The 23,377-nt window shown below is 35.7% G+C and overlaps 1 protein-coding gene across 7 annotated transcripts in view; it reads left to right on the forward strand.

Annotated features, from left to right (window-relative positions):
- Positions 1-679: 679 nt before the first annotated feature.
- The window catches only part of BCLAF1 (BCL2 associated transcription factor 1), a 29,962-nt gene continuing 7,264 nt past the window's right edge, over positions 680-23,377 (forward strand). The window contains exons 1-11 of one of the 7 annotated variants that reach the window (XR_013441088.1): positions 680-811; positions 7,191-7,294; positions 9,351-9,464; positions 10,195-11,106; positions 12,322-12,987; positions 13,140-13,309; positions 15,637-15,742; positions 16,813-16,897; positions 19,269-19,444; positions 19,578-19,740; positions 20,589-20,725. Coding sequence is in view for 6 of the 7 variants with exons in the window: in XM_036097477.2 (XP_035953370.2) it covers positions 9,361-9,464; positions 10,195-11,106; positions 12,322-12,987; positions 13,140-13,309; positions 15,637-15,742; positions 16,813-16,897; positions 19,269-19,444; positions 20,589-20,769; positions 21,851-21,997 (2,547 nt within the window). In the remaining variant the exon portion in view is untranslated. Of the gene's footprint in view, positions 812-7,190; positions 7,295-9,350; positions 9,465-10,194; positions 11,107-12,321; positions 12,988-13,139; positions 13,310-15,636; positions 15,743-16,812; positions 16,898-19,268; positions 19,445-19,577; positions 19,741-20,588; positions 20,770-21,850; positions 21,998-23,377 lie in introns of those variants that run through there. The other 6 variants (XM_036097477.2, XM_078054689.1, XM_078054691.1 and 3 more) reach the window with 6 other exon arrangements.

Raw genomic sequence — 23,377 nt, forward strand, 5'->3', positions numbered from 1 at the left:
GGTAATGCTTTAGCAGCGTCGGGAGGAAAGCAGCAGCAGCCTCTGATGCAAACCAGGACAGCCTAACTTGCTCAGAGCTCTGCGGTGCTAACTCCGTTGGGGGTAGCGGGGCTGGTCTGACCCCGCTCTGGAAGGGGGCTTAGCTCGTGGCCCTTTTTCTACTATCGAAGTGCGTTTGGCACATTTTATATCAAAGCAAAGCGACACTTCCAAGTTTCAGTTAAGGCGTCCAAGAAGAAACTCGGCGCTTGCTGGCAAGAGGAGACTCAGGGAGCGAACAGCCCTCTAGCCTCCCTGTCTTTTCCTCGGCGTGAGATTGGCTTTTTGCTTTTGGTCTGAGTCGGCGCCACAGAAAGAATAGACCAAACAAGCAAAAAGTGGGGCCGACAGAGAGGCCCAGAGTGTACCTTCAAAGCTAGGTAGAGACTCGCGCGAAATCTACCCCGTGGCCAGGAGACCCCATGGCCTAACAAAACACCCCGCCCACCGTCTACCGTCACCGCCGCGAGGCGGCAGCTCCAGGCCGGAGGGCGGAGCCGCCAGATCATCGCGCGAGACCAGCCACGAGACTTCCCAGAAAGCCTCAGGCAACATCTTAATAGCTAGGAAGCCGGTTTAGGGCGGAAGGGTGGGCGGGGCTAGTCCAGATATTTAGCGGCACTGGCGGCCACGCCCCAAATCGGAAGTGACGGAGACGAGCTAGCGCGTCGAAGATACCTCTATGGTTTTCCTCCCGTTCTTGAGTCGGGAAATGGCCGCTGTGTAGTTACAACGGAGATAAGTCCCGGGAACGGTGCTTTCGGCGTTTCAGGTAGGCCTCATGCTGCATTCAAATCACTCAAAGGGCAGTAAATACCGAGGACGAGTGAATATTGTTGAATCTTTTGTGGGTAGTGACGGGTTGGCGGCTGCAGAAGGACCCAGGAGACGTTTCGCCGTTATTTATGCGTTTCTCCATCAGATCCCCTCAGGTTTTTGGGGCACTATAGGTCGAAAAGGTGGGGGGTGGGGCGAGCAGCGAGAACGGCGCGCGCGCGCGCGCGGTTACGAACCTGGCTCGAAACCCAGAGACCGCGCGGCCTTCCCGTGCGCGTGCGCATATCTTCCTCTTCAACCCTTCCCCCATTTCCTCGGCCCCGACTGAAAGCTCGCCCGGCGCACGCGCGCTTCCTCCTTTCTCAGCCTACGGCTCCTGAGGCCGCTGGAGGTGCCGCTTGTGTTCGCTTCTCATTGGCTGGGAGCGCCACCTTTCTTCCAGGCTTTGGGGCTTTGATAAAACAACTATGACCTGCAGCAAAGTGCTTTGGGTAGGTTGACCCGTTTTCGCGTCGTCTTTAAATTCCCTTTTCCCGGCTTCACGCTACCCGTCGGTTTACGCCCCGTTTTTTTGTTATTCCCTTAAGAACGTGGTCTGCTCTCTCTCGTCACTGACGCGGGTATCCGCCTCCGGCCCTCGGTGTCGCGGGACAGTTTTCTCCGAGGTTAATCTCGGATCCCCCTGGCAACTCACTTTGTTTTGAAGCGAACGTGTGCACTCGACTCTAAGAGTTGGTGCCTAGTTACCGTTTCCTAGTTTGGGGAGCAGGCCTTAGCTGATGAGTGGCCCTGTTGTTTCTCCCCCGCCCCCTCACCCAAAAGGCAGTCTTCCAGTAGTACAAGCGAAACCACGTCTTTTTGGCAAGTGATTCAGGTCTTTATATCGAGTCAGAAATGTTGCAACCATGATAGGTAGACAGTTGGGGTAATTCGGTGGGAGTGGTGAGTTAAGGTTAAGGACTTTGCCCCCACTTTAAGTCCATAGGTTGGCTTTCTTCACATTTAAGATTCATCTTATCAGAATCAAGCAGCGGTGCTGGCAACTACTTTTCTCTGTCTTTTTTTTTTTTTTTTTTTGAGTTTTAGGTTGAAAAAATTAAGACTAAAGTTGAAGGCAAATGTGACCAAAACTGATATAAATAGATTAGTTACTTCAGATACATCTTTTTGCAGCAGCGCCTTTTAATTTATCTTCGGTATTAAAAAGGAAACCAGAATTCCTTAATCCTCATGTAAATTCTCATTCCCATTGACTCTATTTGGAATGGTTGGGCTACTGTTCAGACAGTAGAGAATCTTTACATAGGAAAAACCGCTACAAGCTTATTTGCATGTTTATGTGATTCTAGCCAATTCAGGATAAGTAATTCTATGAGAAGGATTGTATGTTTAAAATAACTCTTGGTGAGCAACCCAAAGTTTATGTACTGATGGCTCATAGCCATCTTGTTTTAAGGATACCATGTTTTCACTGTAACATTGGGGTAAACGTTGGAATCCCCCTTCATTCAGATAGTTGGTAGCATAGGAGATTTTTCTTTTAAGAACATTAGTATTTTAGGACTCAAAGACCTCTAAAAACCCCTTGATAGACTCAGGTCTATATGAATTTATTGAATTCAGCTACCTGAATTAACTGTGTGATGAGAAGACTTGTAGAAATAGAGAAAGTCTTTTCAGTTCTACATAGAACTTTGGATTGGGAGTTTCCAGAAACTACATTCAGAATCCTTAGTTAAACACTAGCTGAATTCTATGTAATTTACAGTGATTTATTAATCAACAAAGACATAGATAAGGGAATCAAGAAGCCCAGTATATCTCTGGGTAGTAAGTATAAATGTTTACATTATAATTTTAGGTTATAAATTTCCTTTTTCAAATCCAGATTCTTTGTGGTCATTAGTGTTATCTCAGAATCTTAAGCATTAATGTTTTATTTGACTACAGGACTGAAAAAAAATAATCTACAAAATTAAGGTGGTAGTAATCTAGTCTACATTTGTGTAATATTTTGTGGAGTCTTCAAACTTGATCCAGTATTTCTCCACTTAGGTAGAGAGCAAAAAGGTAGGAAACTTATTTAAAGCCTATGAACCAGGGAGTGGCACAGCCTGGTCTACAATGCAGGCGTTCTTCTCAGTCCCATGCTGGTTTTGTTTTGTTTTAAAGCAGGATGACAAGAAGCTGGACAAAGAACTAAAAACTTGTGACTAAACCTACCATTTTTGAAAAGCTTTTAATTATGGAAATTTTCAAACAAAAAAGTAGAGAAAATAGCACCCATGCTCTCATCATCTAGGTTTAGTAATTGCCAGCGTGTACCAATTTTAATATTATTTACCTTTTTTTGGAGTTTTTTATTCATTTTTAAGGATTTTATTTATTTGAGAGTTAGTGAGAGAGAGAGAGAGCCTGAGCAGGGGCAGAGGGAGAGGGAGAAGCAGACTCCCTGCTGAGTGCAAAGCCTGACACAGGGCTCAATTCTCAGGACCCTGGGATCATGACCTGAGCAGAAGGCAGATGCTCCACTGACTGAGCCACACAGGCCCCTCTTTTTGGAGTGTTAATAAAGCAAAATTTCAGTCATTTTATTATGCATTTATAATGCTGATTAATGTTATATCAAAAATACTAAGCATTCTTACAAGAATCACTTGAAGCAAAATTAGATAACCTGCAGGAAAAACTGTCACAAACCAGTTACCAATAATGATAGCTGATGTTTGAGTGTATACCGTGTGCAAAATGTTATGCTGTTTACATTCATTAGTTCAAGTAACCTTAAGCCTGTAACTACCATTATTGTTAACCCTATTTTATACTTGTGGAAATTGAAGCTGAAAGAGATTAAGGTAACTTGAGCATCTAGTTAATGGTCAGGTCAGGATTTTGAACCTAGTCTATTGTAATAATAGTCTTAGGATATTATTTTTAGGATTATTAAAGATGTGAATAGCAATAATTTGTTTATAGAAATCTGACAGCCAAACTTCCTGAATCTGCTAAAACGAAAACTTGGCTCTTATTTAAAGAACCCGTTTTGAGGGGCTTTAGCTTGAGTATTTTGTTGAACTCTGTTCTCTGCTCTTTTCATCACTTGTGTTCTAGCTGATCTTAATGTAATATCGCATAAAAGATAGACTTTCTTAAGGTATTTAAGAACTTTATAAATAAATCCTGATTTATTCTCATAAGTTTCTCACTGGTTGGTGAATCACTTGGATAAAAATATATAAAGCAGTTTATTCCCTCTCTCTTTTTACAGTCTGTTAGTAAGTAATCTTGGTTGTAATAAAGGGAAGATTGATTTGGCATTTTGAATTCTATATATAGGTTATGGCCACATCAAGCACCTGTCAGGGTAGTGGAGAGAGTGCAGGAATTGGAATCAGGAGATCTGGGTCAAATTCTGGCTTAACCATTTACACTCTGTGACCATGGGCAACCTAAAAGGGTAAAGAAATCTGTTTACTCTCCCAAACTTAAACTTACCTCCCAGATGCTTGAGCCCAAAACTGGGAATTTAGGAACACCATTGAATCTGCCCTCTCCCCGTTCTCTCTGCTCCACACCAACAACCTATGAACGAATACTGTTGACTGCACTTCCAAACCAGATTCTGACTTTGCCTTTTTTTTTTTTCCAACTTCGTTGCTACTACCTTTTCCAGGTCACCTTTGTATTGAATTTCAGCCTTCTAATTTATCTGCTTGTTCTCCTCTCGATATTGTTCATGCTGTTCACAGCAGCCATTTTAAAATGTAAATCTGATGGTGTGACTTCCCTGATTGCGGAGCCTTCCCATTGCAGTTAGAATAAAATCTACTCTTTACTCTGGCCTGCTTTCTAGATGCAATTTGATCTGGTCCATTCCTGCCTCTTTCACCTTATCTCACATCTTCTCCATGATCAGAGTGCCTCAACTTTCTTAGTGGTCTTTCTGTCCTGAATTTGCCAAGTTTGTGTCTTCTGCCTGGAATGATCTTCTTTCTCTGTAACTTTGAAATGTACCTTGTCTTTAGCTTTAATGTTATCTTCTTAAAGAGGGCTCAAGGACCCACCTTTGTAGTCTCCTCTCCACCTCTTAATACATCATCTTGTGGGTTTTTCCGCCTCTCTTTCCCTCCCTTTAAAATAAGCTCCAAGAGAGTAGGAAACTTAATGTCTCACTTGAAGTACAGTATTTTCAGTGCTAGAATAATAGTGCCTGGCATATAATAGACACTTCGTAAATTCAGATGAATTCTGACAACTTAGAATTCTATTTGAGAGATGGGTTAACATGTAGTTTATCAGATTATGAGGATTAAATGAGATGATTTTATTTAAAGTCACCTAGCACAGTTCTTAGCACATGGTTGGTATTCAGATGTTCTTGGCTATGATTTGTTGATTTTTATTCGAATAAACTCTTTAGTTGGGTTTTGGAGAGCATGCTCCTCTTCCATAGTCCTGTTTCCCATAAAACCTAGCATAGTGCTTTTTACATAGACTTTCATTTAAAAAATATTTGCTGAGCTGATTATAGCCTTTGTACTAACTATATTAAATATTGTTATTAAATGTTAAATATATTTTGTATTAAATATTACATATTATTAAATACTATTAAATATGTGTCATACTTCACATGATTTTGGAGTTCTTTTTATGACTACTTAACCATATTTATAGATTGTGAACAAGAATTTGTATCTACTAGTATAACAGCCTACAGCCCTCCTCCCTTTGTTATTTCTGGTGTAGATTTTTTTGGAATTTCAGAAGTCATGATTTGGAGTAAAGAGGGATTTGGCAGTTGGTTTTTCTTTGGATATGTGGAAATTAAAATTAACCTTTTAGAATTGTTTAGGGGAAGTGTTAGCTAAAATGAGCCTTGTATCACTTCCAGCAGTGAATCAGTATTACTGGACTTCTGGGTCCAGAATAAAGTTTTCATAACGCATCAGTTTAGAAGATTGGTTTCTTTCTGCCCCCTTGGGGGGATTTGATATTTTTAAAACTAAACATGCCTGCACTTTAGAAATCCTTTTGTTTCTGTATCTATGGTCTTTTTTTTTTAATTTTTTTTTTAATTTTAGTATGTTTCTCTTAATTATTAGTTCCTATTCTTCCTAGTTTGAACCTCACATCTCTTAATCTCCCCAACTGTAGGGTCATGGGTATATAGGGACAATGTTCTTAATTCACCAGTTTAATCTTAACATTTCTTTTCCTTTGTATTTTCAATTTTATTGCATTTTTTTTATTGGATCTTTGGTAAGAGTCACAGATTTTCATATTTATGTGTATTTTTTTTTAATTTAAAATTGGTCTATGAATTCCTTGAGGTTAGGCATGAATACAATTAATCTTCTCTTCTTTAGTTTCTGCTCCCCTAGTGGTTTTTGACTGTCCTTCGCACATAATTGGTGATCAATCACTGAATGTTACTTACAAGGCTAACCTCTTCAGTGTTGATAACTGCTTAATATTTTGCACAAAATTTAAATTTATTTGCATAGTAATGGTAAATTAGTTTAGGAAGATATCTAATCCATTAGATATTTGTTTCATTTATTGCCTGTTTTTGTATTGGAATGTCTGTACATGTATCAGAATGCTTTTAGGCACTGAGCTTAGAGTTACTGTGATAGCTGTTAATAAGAATTTTAAAAACCAGTTTTAGATGAAACTAAACTGTAGAAAGGAAGTGGCCAAGAGAGAATAAAGAATAAGTAGCAAAGCATTAAAAATAAAAACTCATACTTTAGGTAATTTATAATTATAGCATTATGAGTACTAACTACTGATAGATGACATGTTTTGATATTCCAAGAATACCATATTTGGCATTATATTAGCCACTTTGAAATTTTCTGATAGGATAGCAGCATAGCTTCTGTTTTCTAAAGCCCAGATTACTAAAATGAGAATTCAAGTATTTAAATTAAAAAATAAAATGCTGTTGGGGCGCCTGGGTGGCTCAGTTGTTAAGCGTCTGCCTTCAGCTCAGGTCATGATCCCAGGCTCCTGGGATTGAGCCCCGCATCGGGCTCCCTGCTCCGCGGGAAGCCTGCTTCTCCCTCTCCCACTCTCTCTGCTTGTGTTCCCTCTCTCGCTGTGTCTCTCTCTGTCAAATAAATAAATAAAATCTTTAAAAAAAAAAGTAAAATGCTGTCAGTTTCATGGTACACTTCTACATTTTGATTAAAACAAAAAATTCCTTAAGCTTTTATGGTTAAAAGTTTATTTCCTAGATGAGTTTCCCTTTCCCTGAAATCATTAGTGCTTTTATTAAGAGTTTATTTCAGTGCCAGTATAATTCATTGTTGTGAACAGTGGGTGTTTAATTTACCATAAAGCAAACTTGTATTTTTTTTCTTTGCTAGGAATTTGAATTTAGAGTTTAATTTCTCAGAACATTTTCTCCAGGAAGAACTTTACAGTATCTTAAAGACTTCACTTGACTGTTTAATCCTGCATAAAACCCAAGGTAAATAGCATTCGTTTTTCTAGTTTTCAGTTTTGGTTTATTTGAGAAAACGCAACTACTTAATTTATGAATCTGAGTGATTGTAAGTGATGTGGTCTGAAGCTTTTTTTGTTTGGTTTTGTTTTTTGGGTTTTTTGTTTTGTGTCGTTTTGTTTCATTTTGGTGGCTTGTATGAAGTAAGCCAGATTTTAAAAGTTGTAGGAAAAAGATTCTCTTTATCTCTCTTGCTTCTCTGTTGTGTGTCTCCTTCCATTTTTATAAACACATCAACTTAGACTCAGGCCAATAACTCCTTTTCCCGTGTGCATATAAGAGGAATTCCGTGTGCATATAAGAGGAATTCCATAATAACTTTTTAACACCCTTGCATTGGTGTTAAGGTAATTAAAGTTGATTGTATTACATGTATCGATTCATTCATTCTTAACTACAACTCAGAGGAAGATAATTATCTTTATGTATTTTTTATTTATGAGAAGATAGAGCTAATATTTGTCTTTAGGATAGTTATGTTTTATTTTGAAGTATCTGAAACCTTGAATTTGTCATTTAATGGTTTTTGATGAAGTATGTGCAGACATTATGTTGCTGCTTCTGTAATGCAACTCAATCTTAGTACTTTTAAATACTGTTTTCATAATACTGAGCAATGCCTAGGTAGGTAAAATAAATGCCTTCAAAAATATTCAGGTGTAGGAGGAATTGTTCATATGGCAATTGCAGACTATTAGAAGTTTAGTGAGTCCATTTTTATGGAAACAATTATTTTGGTAATAAGTTAGTGGAAATTTAGAAATACTTATAGCAGAAATAAACTTGGGAGGCATATATATATATATGTGTATATATATACATATGTATAATTTTGGGAAGAGTAGATCTTCTAAATTATTTAGTCCTGTTATTTCTGTACCCAGTGAAGTTTGATTATTGCACTAGATATTAAGTAGTGTTTAGAAAAGTTTGAATATTGGTGCCCAACTTTTTCTTTTTCTTGTACTTCCAATATCTTTCTTCAAGCAGTCTTTCCAGTTTATCTTTTATCCTTTTTCATCAACTTACCAGAAAGCTACAGGGTGAACTAGCGTTGTCACATAAGCCCATTTTTTTTTTTTTAAGATTTTTTTTATTATTTATTCGAGACACAGAGATAGAGAGAGAGAACACGAGCAGGGGGAGAAGCAGAGGGAGGGGGAGAAGCAGGCTCCCTGCTAAGCAGGGAGCCTGATGAGGGCTCCATCCCAGGACCCTGGGATCATGACCTGAGCCAAAGGCAGACGCTTAACCATCTGAGCCACCCAGGCGCCCCGCATAAGCCCATTTTTATGTGAATCATGCAGTATTATATATAAGGAGTGGTTAATTTAGTCCCATTTTATTTTTTTTATTTTTCTAAGATTTTATTTATTTATTTGACAGATAACAGTGAGAGAGGGAACACAGGCAAGGGGGGAGTGGGAGAGGGAGAAGCAGGCTTCCCACAGAGCAGGGAGCCCGACGCGGGGCTCGATCCCAGGACTGAGATCATGACCTGAGCCGAAGGCAGATGCCTAACAACTGAGCCACCCAGGCGCCCCAATTTAATCCCATTTTAAGGCCATAAAGCATTTAGGATGACAGTCTGCTAGGTTTATTTATTTTTTTTAGTATTATGCCAGTTGTGTTTTCTTTGTTTCAGGTTCCTTATCTGATATTACTCTGATATTTATCTTTTTTACAGGACAGGTAGGCATTTGTATTGGGCATGGAATAACATCTAACATGCTGCTGTAGTCTTGTATTGCTCTTTCTGGCTTATGCAGCTGCTGCCTTTTTGAATTGAGGCACATAGGTGGTGCAGTCCATAGAAATCTTCTACCTACTGTATACAGTAACTGTCATGCAGGTGAAGATAAATAGGGAGAATTGTCTTAGTATTCATATGAAAATGGTGATGAGTAATATCCGTTAAGAAACTTATGTCTTGTAAAATTTAGTTGGTCTTTGAAAATAAATAAGAATGGGAAACTTCTTTAATTGAATTGTGATTTTTGACTTTTTTGCTCTCATTGACTAGGAGAAAAGAAATGGGTCGCTCCAATTCTAGATCACATTCTTCAAGATCAAAGTCTAGATCACAGTCTAGTTCTCGATCAAGATCAAGATCACATTCTAGAAAGAAGAGATACAGGTGAATTACTGTGTTTTAATTCTTTTAATAATGATAATCAGCTAATATTCATGGAATGCTTACTACGTTTAGACACAATGCTAAACTCATTAATTTATTTTATTCTCAACCCTGTGAAGTGAATCTCTTCTACTTTCATTTTAGAGTTGGAGAGATTGAGAATTGTTCAAGTTGCAAGCTAGTAAATGGCGGTGCTTAGGTTTGATTTCAGTTAGCGTGACTTCAGATCTCAGATTCTTACACTGTGCATGTATGGTGAATTTCTTTGAATTTATAACGTTAAAAGATAAATTGGGTAATGTGAGAATTATTTGACAGTAAGCCATCTTTTGTATTATTTCATAGTTTCTCATTGTTTCTGATTCTGATGTCTCAGTATTATGTATGAATTTAGCCAGTAGTATTTCATTGATGAATATTTCTTCTATGCCATTAAATATTCTTTTACTCTAAGGTATAGCTTTACTATAATTTGTTAGTATGTCCTGTTGGTGGATATTTTCCTGTTTTCTGTGCCTTTGTTTCTAAGGCCTTTATTCTCTCAATATTTATCTTAGAAGTGAGACTTTCTTCATTAAAAACAGTAAACTTTTGTATAAATGAGAGGTTTTGTTTTTCAAATGTACATATTTGGTTTTGACTATTGACATGTTACGTTCAGCCGTAAGTGTTTAGAGTGGTAGAATGGAATAGTTTATTTTTCTTGCATTGATATTTATTTCATTTTTAGTTCTAGGTCTCGTTCCAGGACATATTCAAGATCTCGTAGTAGAGATCGTATTTATTCTAGAGATTATCGCCGAGATTACAGAAATAATAGAGGAATGAGACGACCTTATGGGTACAGAGGAAGGGGCAGAGGGTATTATCAAGGAGGAGGAGGTAGATATCATCGAGGTGGTTATAGACCTGTCTGGAATAGAAGACACTCTAGGAGTCCTAGACGAGGTCGTTCACGTTCCAGGAGTCCAAAAAGAAGATCCGTTTCTTCTCAAAGATCCCGAAGCAGATCTCGCCGGTCATATAGATCTTCTAGGTCTCCAAGATCATCCTCTTCTCGTTCTTCATCCCCATATAGCAAATCTCCTGTCTCTAAAAGACGAGGGTCTCAGGAAAAACAAACCAAAAAAGCTGAAGGGGAGCCCCAAGAAGAGAGTCCTTTGAAAAGTAAATCACAGGAGGAGCCGAAAGATACATTTGAGCATGACCCATCTGAATCTATTGATGAGTTTAACAAATCATCAGCCACATCTGGTGATATTTGGCCTGGCCTCTCAGCTTATGATAATAGTCCTAGATCACCTCATAGTCCTTCACCGATTGCTACACCACCTAGTCAGAGTTCATCTTGCTCTGATGCCCCCATGCTCAGTACAGTCCACTCTGCAAAAAACACCCCCTCTCAGCATTCACATTCCATTCAGCATAGTCCTGAAAGGTCTGGGTCTGGTTCTGTTGGAAATGGATCTAGTCGGTACAGTCCTTCTCAGAATAGTCCAATTCATCATATCCCTTCACGAAGAAGCCCTGCAAAGACAATCACACCACAGAATGCTCCAAGAGATGAGGCTAGGGGACGTTCTTCATTTTATCCTGATGGTGGAGATCAGGAAACTGCAAAGACAGGAAAATTCTTAAAAAGGTAAGCATTAAAGTATTTAGATGATAATATTAATACATTTGTTCTTTGAATTCTATTTGGATTTATAAGACTTAAAATTGTACCGTGATGTGTAGTTAGCTGTTTTCACTCACAACTTTATAATTCAAGTTGTTTATACTACATCTGGTTAACTTTGGAAATTGTTTTAATAGCTAATTTATATTTCTCTTTTTAATTTTATTTGTTTTCAGTCAGTGCAGAATTAAGAATGTAAAGAAATTATAAAGCATAACTGATGGTTAATATGTAAGATCTTAGATGAATTTTGTGTTAGAGCATTGAAAGCTTATTTTGTTTTCTTCATTATAATGTAACATATAAATAATGTAGTTATAGTACATGTTTTTACTTGTGTGGTATTAATACATGCAGCTGCCAATTCTTAATAAAACTATCCGACCATAGAAAAGATAATGGTATTTCTTATTTTAGTAATGTTTGAAACATACTTTGTTTAAATTCTGATTTCAAGCATTGCTAAAGAGTTGCTAAAAAACTCAGTGAAAATTGGTTGCTAATGTAGTTTGATTGACTCTTGAGTGAGAAAATAGAACAGGCAGGCTATTTATGGGATAGTGCTGTACAAACTAGAATTAAATTTCTTGTTGAATTGATACAGTTTGTACTTAGTATTGCCAGGAATCATTTTCTGCAGCAAAGTATATATGAAATAGTTTTGTGATTCAGTTAGAATATTAAATATTAACTAATTTAAGTTCACTTTTGTGAACTCATTTCTTTTGGTAGGTAAGTGTTACAGTCTGAAATTTTGAGTATAATTATAAGTAGAATTCTGATAGATTAAGTATACTGTTTATTAGTGGTTTTTAGCCTTAAAAATTAAACTGTGTTGCATGTTGTAGAAGTTCTGGATAATTGGATTTGTTAGTGCAGAATTGTGGTCTATGACTAGAACAGGTTTTTGGGAAAGGCTTTACTTTTTAAACTTCAGGAGGTCTAATATGTAAATTTATTTAAAAACTCAGTACATAAGTGCTATATAGATGCTTTTAATGTTTTTTTAAAGTGGAATCTGAAGAAAGCACTTTTCAGTAAGGTTTTTTTTCTCTATTACTGGTCCTGTGATATTGGGCAGATCTCGCTGGTCATATAGATCTTCATACATATAAGTATGCAAGTGATCCACAGTGAATGCAATCCAGAGTTACCATCCTCTTCTCTGCTTATTCACAGGTTCACAGATGAAGAGTCTAGAGTATTCCTGCTTGATAGGGGTAATACCAGGGATAAAGAGGCTCCAAAGGAGAAAGGATCAGAGAAAGGGAGGGCAGAGGGAGAATGGGAAGACCAGGAAGCGCTAGATTACTTTAGTGATAAAGAGTCTGGAAAACAAAAATTTAATGATTCAGAAGGGGATGACACAGAGGAGACAGAGGATTATAGACAGTTCAGGAAGTCAGTCCTTGCAGATCAGGGTAAAAATTTTGCTACTACATCTCACCGGAATACTGAGGAGGAAGGACCCAAGTACAAGTCCAAAGTTTCATTGAAAGGCAATAGAGAAAGTGATGGATTTAGAGAAGACAAAAATTATAAACTTAAAGAGACTGGCTACGTAGTGGAAAGGCCTAGCACTGCAAAAGATAAGCACAAGGAAGACGACAAAAGTTCTGAGAGAATAACAGTAAAGAAAGAAACTCAGTCACCTGAGCAGGTAAAGTCTGAAAAGCTCAAAGACCTCTTTGATTACAGTCCCCCTCTACACAAGAATCTGGATGCACGAGAAAAGTCTACCTTCAGAGAGGAGAGCCCACTTAGGATCAAAATGATAGCCAGTGATTCTCATCGTCCTGAAGTCAAACTCAAAATGGCACCTGTTCCTCTTGATGATTCTAACAGGTAATTCCACATTGATGCCCAGGAAATAATCTGTGGTGATTTAGTTAATATTCTAATTAATTATCTTATTTTCTGAACATACTCCCATTTCGTATTCAAACCAATGGTATATTTTGTTTGTTGTGTGTGTGTTTGTTACCGATATGCTCCAGACCTGCTTCCTTGACTAAAGACAGGCTACTTGCTAGTACACTTGTCCATTCTGTCAAGAAGGAACAAGAATTCCGATCCATCTTTGACCACATTAAGTTGCCACAGGCCAGCAAAAGCACTTCAGAGTCTTTTATTCAACACATTGTGTCCTTGGTTCATCATGTTAAAGGTATGTTTACTATTGTGAATTAAATATTTCTTGCAAATTAAAATGAACAGTTAGGCTTTAATTAATGTACTCTAGGGCTATCAAGTTTACATAGACACCATTAGAAATTTGGAAGAATAGTTTCGTGAAAGTGATCAGTCTTGCTAGGATTAAGACCCATGTGGAGATATTTAATAAAAAGTGATTGAAATACCAAATAGAGTTGAAGCACACTCTGAAAAGCTATATCATGATAAAACTGATAAAGATTTATTTAACAGGAAGTCTTCTTGAAATGTGTCATTGTACTTGAAGGGCAGAATGCTTACAGATGATTTTTCATTGCATGCATAGGATTTATAATGCACTCTTGCATAGATTTATAATAAAGTGAGGTCATATTGTTACTGAATATTATTAAGAATTTCTTTTCAATTTTTAAAGAAACCTGAAACCAGCAGAAAAGCAGTATTGATTTTCTATCTATATTTTTGTTACTTAATTTGTTCTAATACTTAGCCTTTTTAAATGATAAGCTGGAAAAGAATTTATTGGAATTTTTTAAGGAAAAAAAGTTTAAGAAATTTAGAAATGTGTTAGACGAATAGTGAATTTATGAATAGTTACTAATTAGGATGATAGTTATATTTAAGTCCTGAAGATGATAAGGGTGTTCATTTCAGTTAAAGTAATGATGTTCAATTTTCACCAGTATGTAATTCAAAGTTACTAATAATTTTCAAAGGTTTTAGGGTGTGACGTTTTGGGCAATTAGGTTGTTTTGTTTTTGTTATTTTCTTTCTGTGTTTAAAAGGCAACTTACTGTGAAATAGGTTCTTACCCAGGAAGCTACATGGTTGTTGGTCTTAAAAGCCATTTTTTTAAAAAAGTTTGTCTTTTTATATGAGAACAATTCGTTGTAATAGCTGAAACTTGTTGCTAGCAAATTCTTTATGCAGTTGATGTTTCAAAATAGTGAATAGTGAATGAATTTCTTTTTGACTGTAATTATTTAAACATGGTAACAAGGGTTTTGTTATTTGGCTATAACTAGGTTTGTGAGCCAGTTTATGACCATATTGTGGTACATAAAATATGAAACATTTTTTTTCTTTTTTTACCTTTTTTTGACCTGTCTCCACATTTTACAATTTATTGCTGAATTTTGAGATCAGGTTTTGATAAAATTTTTTCTTTTTCATTTTCTTTTTGTTTTTTTTTTTTTGTTTTTTGTTTTTTGTTTTTTTTTTTTAAAGAACTGTAGTTATGTTTCATTATTGGTATTGTACAACCGATCTGAACAGCTCTTTCTTACTTTAGAGCTGAAAATGCCCAGTGATGTTTTCTTTTTCATTGTAACTAGGTCCTGGAATATGTTTTGAAATGGCAAAATCCATGTTTCAAAGTAAAATAGCTGTTGAAAGATACAGGCAAAGTTGAATCTTCTGTCTTCCTGGCAAAAATGGCATAAAAACTGAGTTGCTAGCTCAAATTCCTGGGTTTCATGGAATTATGATTGAGGCACTACCCTTGTAGTGGCCGTTTCAAGTTTTAATGATTGGTTATGAGACATGTGCTGGATATTGGGCGGTAAGTTGACACAGATGTATGTTGACCTGTTAAGCAGATAGCTTGCTTCATAATGTAACATTTCATGACTTTATACGTCTTTCTATTTTACATTTACAGCGTATCTTGAATGGTTTAAAAAGTAGTATTGATATTACTAATTTTAAAATTTGAAAGAAGGACAAGAGAACAATAGCAAATATGTCGGGTTTGCCAAGATGCCAGATTTTTGGAGTAATTAGTGTTAATTGATTTGAAGAATATTTTTTGAATTGAAATGGTACTATTCATTTTTTTCTTAAATCCATTTTTTGTTGTCAACGTAGTTCTTGATGAAATAATTTTACTAGTGTACTAAAACCAACTGTGTAGTTATTTCAGTATTTTTTGTTTTCTGCAAATGATTACTTGAAGTAACCTCATTGGTTCATATTGGCAAGGTATAAGGACGTCCACCTACTGTTCCTTTTTGTTCTGTTTGAGGAAGTAGTTCATTATTGAAATTAAGTTAGAGATTCTCAATTTTAATCTGTTTATTGTTCTTGGATTGTATGTAGTATTGATAGTGCCCTCTGAGGAACTTTGTATCAGTTACCTGTTGAGGTACAAAAAGTTAAAAGGGACAGAGTAGGAGTTCTTTGTAACACTTGATTCTCTTCTGCTAGGTTTCTTGAGTATTTTTATTTTCTTTTCACCTGCCAAATGCCCTTCTGTCACAAGTGAAAACCTTTCTTGAAGTAAAGATAACTAATTGGGCAGTATTTCTCCTAAATCAACAGAGCAATACTTCAAATCAGCTGCAGTGACCCTAAACGAGAGGTTCACTTCGTATCAGAAAGCCACCGAAGAACATAGTACCAGGCAAAAGAGCCCTGAGATACACAGGTATGTGCACTGTTGTATGGGCGTATAAAAAATGTTTTGATAGACACCATTTAAACAATATCATAATGGAACTGTGCTATCATCATGATAATAAAATGAACTTTGGTTTTATTTCTGATTTGTACCTTGAATAAGTGTATTTCCAGCCTTGAAAACTTTGTAATTTACTGTTTCTTTTTAATTTTCAGTTCACTTGGTTTAAACAGGTTCTTATAACTTAACAGTACTCTTAATCACTCCCCCCCCCAGTAAGGAATTCAGTAGATACCACATTTGTTTTTTTGGGAGGAAGTTGGATGCCTAGAGTAGCCCTTTATTTAATTTACTTCCAGTAAGTTTGTAAAATAAAAATGTTTGGTAACAGGTAGAACTGTTTTTCATAAGAAGAGCATGAATATTAAAAGTCAGGCAGTTATGTTCATATACTGGTTCTGTAACTTCATTGCATTGTGATGAACAAGTTAGTTAATTTCTGAACATTAGTTTTTTCCATCTACCAAATAAGGACAACAGTGCCTCTTTTGCAGGGTGGTGGTGACAATTAGTATTGGTTATAAAGTATCTAGTGCTTAGTCATAGTAGGTAGGGTTTTGGTGGTGACTGCTGAAGAAGCTCTGAGAAGTTGGCAACGGATACTAGCTTAAAAAAGGCAAGGAAAGGCACAGCATAAAACTGAAGATCCACTGATTATGTAAAAATATTGGAGATATTTAGGAACAAATAACCCTATTCATGTGTTCATTGAAGATATGGAGGTATAATTGTATGATGGTTGACACTTAGGATGATAATATTCAATTTAATCAAAACATGGGTTTTTTTATGATTAATTTGTTTTAAAACTTCAGACTTTATATGTAAAAATACTGAAGCATTTTTAATTTATTTTTAATGGATATAGTCTTTATTTCTTAATTATTCAGAATTAGATTAATAATGTTACAATGCTAAGGTTTATTTGGGAGAGGAATAACTGTCTAGTTATTTCCTTTATTAAAATGAACAGTTCTGAGGAATTTTTTGAACCATAAAGTTAATGTGACTACAAATAGACTTTATTTTACATTAAGGAGAATTGACATCTCTCCAAGTGCCCTGAGGAAGCATACTCGTTTAGCAGGGGAAGAGAGAGTTTTTAAAGAAGAAAATCAAAAGGTATGTTTTGAATGGACATTTTTTTAATGTTAAGTTCAACTCAGTTAATGATATTATATAATTAAGTATAGTTTGCATAAACAAAATGTTTGCAGAGGTTATCTATTTTTAAGTTGTAAATAAATGCATTTACAGTTGTGTATATACTGTTCCTTCCTAAAAGAAATTAAGCTGACACTATACTATGTACTCCAGTAAAACCAAAAGTAATTTTTAAAAATGATAAAAGGAAGAAATTCATTCTAAGCAAAGGGTAAAGAATCAAGTGTTAGATAAAGGAAAATGAGAAAAACAACGATAAGAAATTATAGTAGGGTTTTTCTATAAAGTTTTGGGGTTAAATAGATGAGCCAGAATAAATATTCCTTGATTTATGTATGCCTAAATTAATATTTCGAGGTTTTTCACAGCAAGAACAAGAAGTAATCCCCATGCTACTGGGCATTTTTGATCTGGACTAAGAAATAAACATTCTAAGAACAGATTTACAAATGAACATTTGGAATAAAAACTCACTATTGGAATTTTTGTGGGTTGGGGAAGAATGCTTTTAAACTTGAGAGAAGAACCTGTGAATGTTGGGGGAGGGAGGTCTGTGAGAATAGAATGCGTTTGTTAAGGGGACTCTGATATATTCTGATGAGTTGTGAAATTGCTGTTTTCTAGGTAGATTAGTCCATATGGCAGGCCTTACGGGTGTAGTAGAAATGTAGGGACAAATAGCAACTGTCCATTGTAATGAAAAGGTTAGGGGACTTGGAAATGCTTCTTGGTTCCAATTTTGGCTGTAGCCAAGTATTTCTATGATACATGGAAGATAATTAGCCTCTTGGACATTTGGTTTTCTAATCAGAAAAATGAGACTACATGTGTTTTGCAGAGCTAAATAGTTGAGGTATAATGAAAACATCGGCACTTTCATTTCCAGAAGCTGTTATTAATAGTTGTATTATACAAATAATAGGGCATCCTCTTAACTTACTAGATGTGAAATTTAAAGCTTAAAAGAAAGTGGTCTCTTTGTATGGGGCATACTGATCTTGGAAAAACTGATTCTGAGGGCTGAATACTAACCTTGGCTTTACTTTCAATGTCTTGGGTTCAGTGTTGGTTAATTTTGTTTTGCCAACAGTTTAGTCTATCCTTGTGCTCTGACAGAGTGAGTATCTTGTTTCTTTCCTCATTACTGACCAGATTTTCATCTGGAGGAGAGAAAATAGTGATTACTTATGGATGGACAAGAAGATATGACATTGCTTTTTATACGATCTGAATGAATAATTAATAAATATGTTATTATTTAATGTGTATATAGTTTTGGAGTTTATAAAGTAGTTTTACTTAAATTATCTTGTTACTTGTGGGCTTGATAATACCTAAGTGAAAAAGGAAGGTTTTTGCTCTTGATTAGATTTTCTTTGTTACCCAGGGAGCAAGTAGGTGAGTAGTTGATATCATTTGGAGATATACTTCCAGTTTTATGAATGCTTATGAATATCATAGCTAGATTTCCCAGAATAAGTACTTCTTATTGTTGAATACTAGCAAGGATGTCCACATTGCTTAGCATCTTACTGATGTATAATTTTTCTTCATTCCTAGATGCCTCTTTCCATCTTCCTAAATTATATAGTATTTGAAAAAGCAATGGAACAAGAAGGAGGTGAATTGTGACCCAGTTAAACTAATGTCCGTTGCAATACCTGAATTGAGAAAGGGCAGTATATGGCCCAAGATACTGAGTACAGGATTGGGAATAATCTCTTTCTGGCTTTGTTTCTACCCTTATTCAACCTTACTTGGTTTTATTAATCATACTCCACTTGCATGTTACGGAAATTACAGTTCTTCCTTTTGAAGTGGTTTTTATTGGGTTGGTCAGCTTATTGGGAAGAGCTTGATGATAATGAGGCTTAAATAATGAGAACCGTTACTTTAGGATCCCATAACTTTATAGGTAGAAGGCTATACCACAACTACAGATAGAGTATAATCTCTATCATTTAAAAAGAAACCCTGTGAAAAGGATGAGTGATGACAATGAGGATGTGTTGAGTGGAAAAATAATTATGTCATTCTACTGTACAGAGTTTATTATGGATTGCTTTGAACAAAAACCGATGACATTTTCAAGATAATTAGCTTTTCATAACTTCCCTAGTCCTGTTGCACTGTGTATACAAATGTTTAGTCAAAACAACCAGGCATATTTCTTAACAAAAACTAAAACTAAGTGTGGAAGTAGTATGTTATGGTCTACTCTTCTCTGATACTAAAATGCCAATTTAGAAACTGGCATAAAATTTGGCTATATATATATTTTTTTCTTATACCTCTCCTGAAATCTGTATTTTACATTTGTCTTTTATAGGGAGATAAAAAATTAAGGTGTGATTCTGCTGATCTTCGGCATGACATTGATCGTCGGAGAAAAGAAAGAAGTAAAGAACGGGGGGATTCCAAGGGCTCCAGGGAATCCAGTGGATCAAGAAAGCAGGAAAAAACTCCAAAAGATTACAAGGAATACAAATCTTACAAAGATGACAGGTAATTGTTAAAACTGTGTGAGTTAGGTTTTAGCTTCTAATTAGCCTTTAATAATTGTCAGCTTAATTGCTTTCAATTTTGACTGTGTAATCGAATGTTTAAATTTAAACAATTAAAATTATTTGTTTTACAGCAAAAATGTATTTGTCTTTTACACGGCTTATGGTGGATGAGGACAAAAACTTTGGAATAGCAAGCTAACACTGAAAAAAAAAATGACAAATTAATGTGTCCTATTATCCAGGCTACATCAGGAGGTTGGACTTCAATGCAGTGCATTTCTAGAAACAGTTTGTGTAAGAACTTTGGTTCGTTATGCTTGATTCCGCACTTTTTCAACTCATAACACCCAGAGTACAAGAATTTTAAACTGATATCTAGTGGTTTAACATGGGAGAGATGGGGGGGAGGAAGGACTAGTTTTTATGAAATAGCAATGTGTATTTATCTTTCAAAGTAATGTTTCCATGGATACTGTTAGCAGTGGTAAGAGTTATCGCAGGTATGACCTTTTCGGGTGTTGCATTAGAACCATATAAAATTGATCATCATAGAGTCAAATAAATAGTAGGAATACTCAATATCATAGATAATCGTTTTCTTGCTGTTCATTAGGTAAATGGTGGATTTTACTCGTGTTTTTTTAATTTATGACTGGTATTTGTATGTCATATGCTTTTGATTTCTATAATGGAGTTATGGCCCAAACCATACCATCTGTTCTCACCCAGGGTGTACAGACTGCAGTCATTTTGAAACTTGGCCTTAAGAACATTCTTACTTTTTCCTACTCTTCTTTTCCTTGCCTTAAAATAACAACAACAAAAAAGTTAAAAATATTGAAGAACTGAACCTTATTCTTGAAGTTTCCAGACTGCTAGTTTTTAACTGGCAGGCCATATCATGTTTTTCAGTAGTTATGTAAAAAAAACAAAAAAAACAAAAAAAACAAAAAAAAACTGAAGGAGAATGGAAACAGACTGTGTCAAAGTTTAACACCCAATCATTTTAGTTATGTAATAATTTTAATAGGGGTTAGTTTTTTTTTGACTTAAAAAATATCCCTTTTATTATAAGATTCAACAGGGTCTTTATCTTTTTTAAAGTAGCACATATTTTTTTGTTTTCTTTCTTTATTTTGCAGTAAACATAAAAGTAGAGAGCAAGATCATTCTCGATCTTCATCCTCTTCAGCATCGCCTTCTTCTCCCAGTTCTCGAGAAGAAAAGGAGAGTAAGAAGGAAAGAGAAGAAGAATTTAAAACTCACCATGAACTGAAAGAATACTCAGGCTTTGGAGGAGTTAGCCGACCACGAGGAACCTTTGTAAGTAGTAGAAGTACCTTTGATTGATGGTAGGACTTTACTTTAGAGCACTGTGCATAAGGAAAGTTAAAAATACATGATTTAGACATTGTTGTGAGTCATTACTCCTACATTCAGAATTAGTCTTGGAAAGTGAAATGGTTTTTGATAATATCTTCATTAAGATATGCCATTTAAGGGTTGGGAGGAGGGGCTGGAGCTGGGATGATGCTTTCTTTGTATACAGAGTAAATAATAAGTGTTTTTATCTAATTTAAAAAAAATTTATATATATATATAAACTAGATACTTTTTTAAACTTTGGAATCAATATCTACATAGTGCATAAAGACCCAAGAGTCAAGTAAAGTTATTGAGATCTAGTTCTTTAATCACTTAGTTTTTGAAAAGATACCTTAAAACATTAAAAAAAAAAAAACCTAATCTCTGTATTACAACTATTTTTATTTTGCCTATTTTGCCTTCCAGTCCTTGCTTATATGCGTATAATCATAGAAATCATATAATTTTCTTTTTATTCTACATAGCCTACACATTATCCCCATATTTGCATAAATATGTTGTAATTACTAATTTAATGACTTCGTAGTAGTGCATCTTCTTGACTCTCCAATTTCTATATTCAGATTCCTACTGTAAGCGAGTATCCAGTCAATTATTAGTAGGGTTCATTAATTAGATCATTTAGGAAAGAGAAGAGCTTTGCTTATATGGTGATAGGTGTAGTTGAACACTTGGGACTCCTATGATAATTCAAAGAATTAGACAACTCTTTTGGCTAGTAAAAGGGAAAAGAACCAACTCTATTATTTAAAAGTACTAGTTCAGGCCATGAAAGTGCAGTCAGTATGCTAATACTTAGATTGACTGCATTTTTTCTTAACCTTTTTAACTTGCAGTGGGCAGAATTTTTTGCCTATAATATAAAATAGTCACCCTTTCTATCCTCAGTGGCTATGAAATTGAGATTTAGGAAGGAAATTAGGAAATATGTTTTTTGTTACTGCAGTAAAATTAGAGTTTGCATGTAACTAAATACCTTTTGATTGCATTACTAAACAACTTTGTTAATGTTAATCAGTTTCGAATTAGAGGCAGAGGAAGAGCCAGAGGAGTTTTTGCTGGGACAAATACTGGTCCAAACAACTCAAATACTACTTTTCAAAAGAGACCGAAGGAAGAGGAATGGGATCCAGAATATACCCCAAAGAGCAAGAAGTACTTCTTGGTGGGTGTTAGAAATCTGTGTTTATTTGGTTTGCATTAATTTTCAAAGCATACTGGGTGAATACATTTGAGTACAGGTATCCACTATTATGAGAAGTTTTCACCATAATGCAGAAAATCTTTTAAAAATTCATTACCCAGATGATTGGAAGTTTTGAAAATGTGGGTCCCTTTGGTCCTGTTTATACTTCATTGATAGCACCTATAGGCTGATCAGGGTAAATTTAAAATGTACCTGATTTGATAGCCACATTCAGAGAAGAACATTAACATATGTTTCATATCTGTCTATAAGACAATGACAGTTACAGAAACTTCTCATTAAGATTTACCTTCCATCATCACAGCTGTCTGTTTAAATGAAAGACAAAGAGAAGAATTCTTTCACAGTACACATAATGAAGGATCTCAGGGAGGTTGTGTACTTCCATTGGAATAAAAGGAAGATGAAAATTTACATGTGGAAAAGTTGCTAGCTACACTAATGTGGTGCTGCTTTGTGATAAAATTCCTTCTGAAGTAGTTTTCTAAGGGATGGAACCTAGAGGAGGTGGGTCCTGAAAGAGTTTCTAGGTAATGATGGAAATTTTCTGCAGTTTGACATGGGAGAAAAGGGTCCAACATTATAGACACTTTAGAAAATACCAGAACTATTACCAGAAACATTTATTTTTATCATAGCTTTTCAAAGAAGGCATGTTTCAGAGACTAGTTCTGAAGATTAGTTGTTTTGCAGAAGCAAGGAGGAAAGTAATACTAGATTTATAGAATCGTGTTTTTTATTTGGCTTTTTATGAATACACCTGAATACCCACAACTTACCTGCTGAGACGAGAGAGCTATATGCTGAAGTAGATCTGTATTGTTTGAAGAATGGCAATCAAAAATTTATTATTATTATTTTTTAAGATTTATTTATTTGATAGAGACACAGCGAGAGAGGGAACACAAGCAGGGGGGAGAGGGAACACAAGCAGGGGGGAGTGGGAGAGGAAGAAGCAGGCTTCCCGCTGAGCAGGGAGCCCGATGCGGGGCTCGATCCCAGGACCCCAGGATCATGACCTGAGCCGAAGGCAGACACTTAACGACTGAGCCAGCCAGGCGCCCCCAAAAAATTAGTTCTATTTGACTCTCTTGGATACTTTAAGACCAAGGTCTGAAAAAATTTTTAAAGTGTATTATGCATAAAGTTTACTCAATAAATGCTCTAAGGGGAAATTTAAGCTTGTTTAAATTGAGTGAGTTGACCATGTGCACAGGGAAAGGCATTTATTCAGTTACAGGAAAGCTTAAAAGATCTCCTTTTTGATTTAAGAATTTATATATTCACAGACTGCTGTTTATGCTAGGAACTGTGAATGCAAAAACAAATACTGTATGA

This window comes from Halichoerus grypus, chromosome 9 (genome assembly GCF_964656455.1).
Source record: "Halichoerus grypus chromosome 9, mHalGry1.hap1.1, whole genome shotgun sequence".
NCBI classification, from domain to species: Eukaryota; Metazoa; Chordata; class Mammalia; order Carnivora; family Phocidae; genus Halichoerus; species Halichoerus grypus.